The following is a 6,465-nucleotide window of genomic DNA, read 5'->3' as shown; positions in this document are numbered from 1 at the left end:
CACCCTGTATACAGATTGTTTCATTTTAATCGCCCCAGGCAAGTGTCTCGAAAAATATGAAAGATACGGAAAAACGTTTCAGACAAAAGTTGTTTGGTTCGAAGGGGGACATAAGATGGTGTCGTTGGTTCGATCTTGAGTGAAAGTGCCAAGGTCATATAGAGTTCAACTTAATTTTTCTTAATGGAACCCCCTACTTTACATTGCGTATTCTTGTAGCTTACCTCGAGAGCTTTTCAAAACACTATAATAAAGTGCTCTTTCATTCAGTACTTTTTGAGGTTTGAAGGCTACAGTACCGCCGGCATTAGCATTACCCAAGATCGATCCGGCCAGCGAATGCAAGTCCCAAGATCGATCCGGCCAGTAAAGGCAAGACCCAAGATCCTGTATCGCGTCGTTTTTCTCCCCTCCCCCTCCCCTCGGCTAACTGCAATTTCTACTGACTACACGGCGATAACGTATCGATTGCGATTGGGCGCACGTCTAAGAAAAACGCGCCGAGAAGATTAGGAAAAAGATATTTGAACATTTCTGATAACTCACGAGTGAAATCTCGAAAACAGTTTTTTTTTTTCTTTAATGCCACCTCTGTTTAAAATAATTGACCGAGAAAAGGGGGCACTTAATTATTTTAATCGTCGAAAAAGGTACATCTGATTTGTGGTGAGAACGGCGTTCGATACGTGTATTATGCAGATACTTAATTCCGCTTTAAAACGGTCTTATTTCACGTGCTTTCGCCGGAATTAGTATCAAGTGGTAAAGTGTTCCGCGCGCGAGAACTGCACTTCAAATATCACGTATAGCAGCGCTGGAAGTATAATAACTACGAAAATATTAACCTTTGTGTCTGGAGGGGGGAGGGAGCGGTGTATATAAGCGCGGTGTGCGTGCGCGCAGCATGTAACTACGTTCCCGGGGCACTTCCTGCTGATCATTTAACGAGTTGAATATTCAACTACAAGCGAGCACGTAAGCAGAGAAATGATGGGCGGGCGTATCTTGATCGTGATAATTCTCAAGTAATTGCCGCTAGGATAATAATTAACACCGAAAGCGTAAGACGTATTTCGCACCTGTACGTCGTGCCATCCGTTAATAATTAGCTTGCTGCCGTCAGTTTCTTATACAGACACCGCGCTCCTTCGTTATTCTTTTTAGAGGGAGGCCCCAGGTTCGAATCCTGAGATAATATTTTTCGCAATAAGAATAATTTACAGTACAGGGAAAGGGCGGTACTGAATGCTAAATGTAGCATTTAAAAATATTATTACAAATCGTTTATCGATTTGAATGTGTGAATCGAGGGAGAAACCGCTGGCCAAAATCTTGTACACCAATGCCCACTAATGTCCATTGGACATTACTTTATCTTATTGTCTTATTTTATCTTATTTATCTTGTTTTGTCTTATTTTATCTTTATAATGCCCTAGGAGGGCCTAATGCCTAAACTAATGCCCAAAAGATGCCTAGTAATGCCGCAAATCTGTACACCACATTGCCCTCAGCGGTTTTCCCCCTCGGTGTGAATCTGCTGACGATAATAACTCCAGCCGTAAGAAAACTGTGTTATGTCCGAAACGAAGCCAGGACAAATGTGGAAAGAAACGGCATATGAATTCACAGTTTAATAAATTACAAGTATAGGCTACAGTACCGGCCAAAAGTATATCACCTTTAGGTTTTCTGAACATAACGTCGAAGTGCACCGAATGTGCTGAAAATTTTACAGTAGACACCTGATAACAGGTACATCTTGTACACTTGAGGGGTAATGAAATTTGACAAAGTACATACATCATGATTTTCGAACTTTTCATTCGAGCACTTTGAAATTACTTATGCTCAAAAACTCGAAAGGTGATACCTTATTGGCCCATAGAGTCCTTCTATTCAGAGTCTGGCTAACGGGTATGTGAAATGATGCGAGAGAGAAAGAAATATATTCCCTCTCGTTCCACGTATAGCAATACTTGTCGTGTAGAGCGAGAGGGAATATATTTCTTTCTTTCTCACATCATTTTGCCGAAACTGCCCGTTGGCCAGACTCTGATTAGAGGGACTCTAATTCTTTTCAGCGCTTCAGCGTTTCCTTCGGAGCCCTTAATTTTATTTGCATTTATTGCGCTTATCGTCGTTATATCAAATAGTCGTCGGTGTGTCCTTTAATATTTGATACATTTCGCTCCGATCAACACTTCACCTGATTAAAATTAACTATCGTTGGCGCTGGTTCCAGCTTACGGCAACTTGGGCAGCATTCTCAGCGAGCAGGGGCGAGTAGCCGAGGCGGAAGAAGCGTTCGTTCAAGCTCTCCGCTATCGACCGAACATGGCAGACGTGCACTACAACCTGTGAGTACCACGTCCTAATTCATTCATATTCTTCTTGTCCGTTCACGTCGATATTCCGTCAATGTACGCGAGCCGCGTGTACCAAAGGATTATACGTATGCAGGTACGAGAACAACGAACTGGGAGAAGCGTGATAGTTTATCATGCTTTGCAATTTTAACAATTTTTCGAATCCGCTAGCAACCAAAAGTTGCAAACGGAAACGCACTCTTTATAAATTCCGTATTATATGTATATTTTTGGAAGATTGTAAAAGATACTTTCGAGCGAAGCTATTATATGCGAAATCTTTTCTCACGTTGCCGAGAGACTCAAAGGGAAAGCTATATTAGCCTCGTGAATTCGTCTCCTGTAAGGGTCTTAAACCTCTTTTTATAAGCAGCATAGTCGTCTGAACTTGGTCCGCTAAGTACGACTCGATGAAGCACGAATGCCGGTAAGAAGATTACCGGGGCGATCCCCATATTTGACCGACTAATTCCTTCCCGATTTTTCCGATCCGCCGCGGCGCGGAATATATTTGCTCGCGCTAAGCCGATCCGGAAAGAGGGTGGCCGGCGAGAGGAAACTCTGTTTACCACTGTAGTGATATCGGGGAACGGCCATGAGCTTCTTAAGCACGTAATATCGGTCAGCGTGGCCCCGCACAACCGCGCTATCTCCTTCCTCACGACGCATTAACGACTTCGTACAAGGCTTACCGAGGATGGCCCCGAGGGAGCTGCTGAAAGTCCCCGGGGTCCTTCGATCGGCGCTCATCATCTTTCGACTAGCTCCTCCTACTAAAGGTGGGAAAGGACGTGGAAGCCTGTCAAGCCGCTGAGTCGATAAGCCTGCCTACCCTCTGCACGCTTCTGATAAGCCGGCTACGTGGCGCGTGGTACGTGCCACGTACTTGCCCCATTATGTATCCACCATAGACGTCTTAGTATGGCACTCCTGCCGGCTAAATTGAACGATAGAAAGCGGCGTATTAATCGATAGCGAAATTATAGCGATTGAAGACGAAGTGATTTTGGCGCGGGGCTGATGAAGTAATTCTGTCGTCATATTAATATGTAGTAATTTCGTAGTAATTTATTATTGATCCTGACGACAGGCTGTGAGAACTTCCTGAATCACCTGTAGGTTAATATATAAAAGGCGTATATAAGAGCCAGATAGACGATATTACACATGGAGTAATTTCGGGATGGAGTAAATGTAGTTAACGTTCATTTCAGTGAATAGAATTGCTTTTAGTTATGTTTGATACATAAATAATATGTCATAATTAATGGAAGGAAAAAGTCTTAAAGATAAGAGAGATGAAAATAGTGCAGAGAATAAGTATAACTTAACTATAATAGAAATATTAAAGTAAAATGTACTTTATACTTTATATATATTGGACATAGTCCGTTATTAATAATTCAATATCGCTTTTGATAGCAGAATATGCTAAGTTTAGTAGAAGAATTTATTAAATCTACTAGAAGTTTATTTTAGAGTTCACTATCAGTTATTTAATTGTCAGGTATTAATTATGTCGGATTTAATATATGTAACAATGTAATTAATCGCCGTCACGAAATTTGCATCGCATATAAATTAGTTAATAAATTCACGGGCGAAATATTTCACAAGACACCCAAATGGACAGTGGAACACGGTAGACAGAACTGGGTCGGTTGTGTAAGAGCGGAAAATCTCATGTACTTACTTACTTATTCAAATAAATTTGCCGGGCAAATTTGTCATACAAATGAAAAAGGTTATTTCGAAAAAAAAGACTTGAAAATCTAATAACATTAATATTTTGTCATACCAATATTACAATTTTGGAGCGCCAATATTATTTCTCGCGATATTACCTTAATTTCGACGCTTAGTCACGTAGCGCCCTATTTCTAAAATAACTTGTAGTCAGATCCATGAAATATCTCATATCAGTCTTTCATTTTTTGACACAGAAAAATTTTTAAGGATTTTCTATTTTTGCTGTAGCTTGGTACAATTATTTATATCCTTATTTTTCTTTAGACAGTTTGAAAAATACTTCCAAGATATACGTACGAGCGTGTAAAATCATATTTACTTTGTTAAGTAATTACTATACACGCTACTTTAACATGCTGAGCCAGCGTGCACTGTGGCTACAAGCGGTTACAAGCAAATTCCGGTGAAACCGCTCGTCCGTTCAGATAAGCCACACCCGACGTTTGTCCCTTCGTGGCACTGACGGTAATACCTCTCGGGCCTTCACAGAATCAGCTTTTAGAGTGAAATGAAGCGCGATGTAATTACCTATCACCTAATCCCTCGACAAAGGTCGAAAAAGTCCGCTGGCATCACCAGAATTTCGGTGATAATTCGCCATACCTATGATTCGGAGCTAGATGTGAACGTTGAAAACGACACGGGAGAAATTCCAGGGCAGCCTGTAACTTAATTAGCAAACGTAGGGAAGATACCTCCCGGTGTTATTAGAGGCAAAATCACAATCGTATATCGTACGTCCTTCATTATGGCTCTCCTCCGTTCTACGTGTGCTCTTTCGCGAAGCGATTTCTCTGAAAAATGACGGCCCATTTGATCACCTTCCGGTTATTATCCCTTCCGATGATACATAGCGCGCAATTATCACCCGACGTACGTTATCGATACGAATCAATAGCCCGGGAAATTTCCGTTACGTCCTTCCATCATCATCCGTGGAAGAAAGAAGCGGTTAATAAGAAAGCGACGTATATATCGTTCGTTCGCTCGCTCGCCACGTTCTCGTCTCCCTCCGGCCGTTTTACTTTCTTTCGCGGAAATTTACGAGCAGATCAGATATATCGCAGGATATTACAGTCTGGATGCTATGAAGAAAATATTAAGTCCACTTCGTGCTTCATGATTCTCTCACAATATATTAAATCCCCATTTTACTTATTGTCTTTTATATATGTTATATATATATATATATATGTCGCAATCCGACTCAGGGCCTGTCTCTCATTGCTTTCGACGAAAATTATAAAATCAGCTGACACTTGTCTCGGCTCTGACGATAGATTGATCTCTGCGATACGCTCGACAATCTCGGTTATTCGGGCCGTGATAACGGGACAACGATTGGCGATCTTGCGCCTACTGTCTCTCCTCCACCGAGGTCGACCCCTAAGGAGACTGATGACAGGGCCGGGGTAGTGGCGACGGATGTTGATTTATTAAAACCCCGGCGTGATCGTAAGTCATCCATCAGCGGCTGCCGGTGAATGGAAAATTGATTAGTCTTCGCCGCGTGTTAGGAAAACCGTGAGGGGGCAAAAAGCTCTCCCCCCGAGCGGGTATCCAAAGAATACATCGTAATTATGTATTACTCCGTTACTCCTGTCGGCAGGTCGATACTTAATTAGCCGCGCCCTCCCCTTGCCCTCTCATTGTTACAACAACGTGATGGTTTGATAATTCTCTCTAGCGAAGACTCGGCGCGCGAAAAAACGACCGGGGGGAAAAAAAGCGCGTCGCAAAACAACGGGCGAACGGGGTAAGCAGGATAATTAATAATTGTAGCGAAGCCACACAGTTTTCCTTAATCGTGTAAATGTATGGTGAAAACCGCGGCATTCGTGTGTTATAGATAATACACAATATAACACAAATATAATAAAGTGATCAAGACGCGATGAGCTAATTACTCGTTTTAAACGTTTGCGACTAAAAACAGCAAAGTGGATCAGACAAACTGCTCGTGATGTTAAACAGCAAAGATTGTTCAAGCTATTTGCAGTAATACGATAATAATCTTGTTCGGTAATTACCTAAGATACTCTATGCCCTTAAAATAGCTAACTAAATTAGCTTACAACGCATTTCGCCGCGAGACGGAAGTTGATTCCCGGCGGTCGTTCAGTGGAAAATGGAATCGGTTGATTCGAGGTGGGAATTGACACCACGTCAAAGGAGGACCTCTGCTCTCTCCTTCCCCCTCCTCTCTCTCTCTCTCTCTCTCTCTCTCTCTCTCTCGCTCTCCCTCTCTCTCTCTCCCTCTCCCTCTCTCCCCCTCTCTCTCTCTCTCTCTCTCGCTCTCGCTCGCTCTCCCCTTAATTGTCGTCGTCGCGACGCCTGGGGCACAGCTT

At 42.4% G+C, this 6,465-nt stretch overlaps 1 protein-coding gene across 1 annotated transcript in view; it reads left to right on the top strand.

The window, feature by feature from the left end:
* The window catches only part of LOC105568493 (transmembrane and TPR repeat-containing protein CG4341), a 255,869-nt gene that overhangs the window by 156,909 nt on the left and 92,495 nt on the right, over positions 1–6,465 (top strand). The window contains exon 5 of the mRNA XM_012024205.1: positions 2,245–2,359. Coding sequence (XP_011879595.1) covers positions 2,245–2,359 — 115 coding nt within the window. The remainder of the gene's footprint in view (positions 1–2,244; positions 2,360–6,465) is intronic.

Source organism: Vollenhovia emeryi, unplaced genomic scaffold, assembly GCF_000949405.1.
Source record: "Vollenhovia emeryi isolate VEMERY1.0 unplaced genomic scaffold, V.emery_V1.0 DF939129.1, whole genome shotgun sequence".
Classification (NCBI taxonomy): domain Eukaryota; kingdom Metazoa; phylum Arthropoda; class Insecta; order Hymenoptera; family Formicidae; genus Vollenhovia; species Vollenhovia emeryi.
Note: the sequence above shows the minus strand (reverse complement) of the source record. Positions and strands in the feature narration are given on the sequence as shown.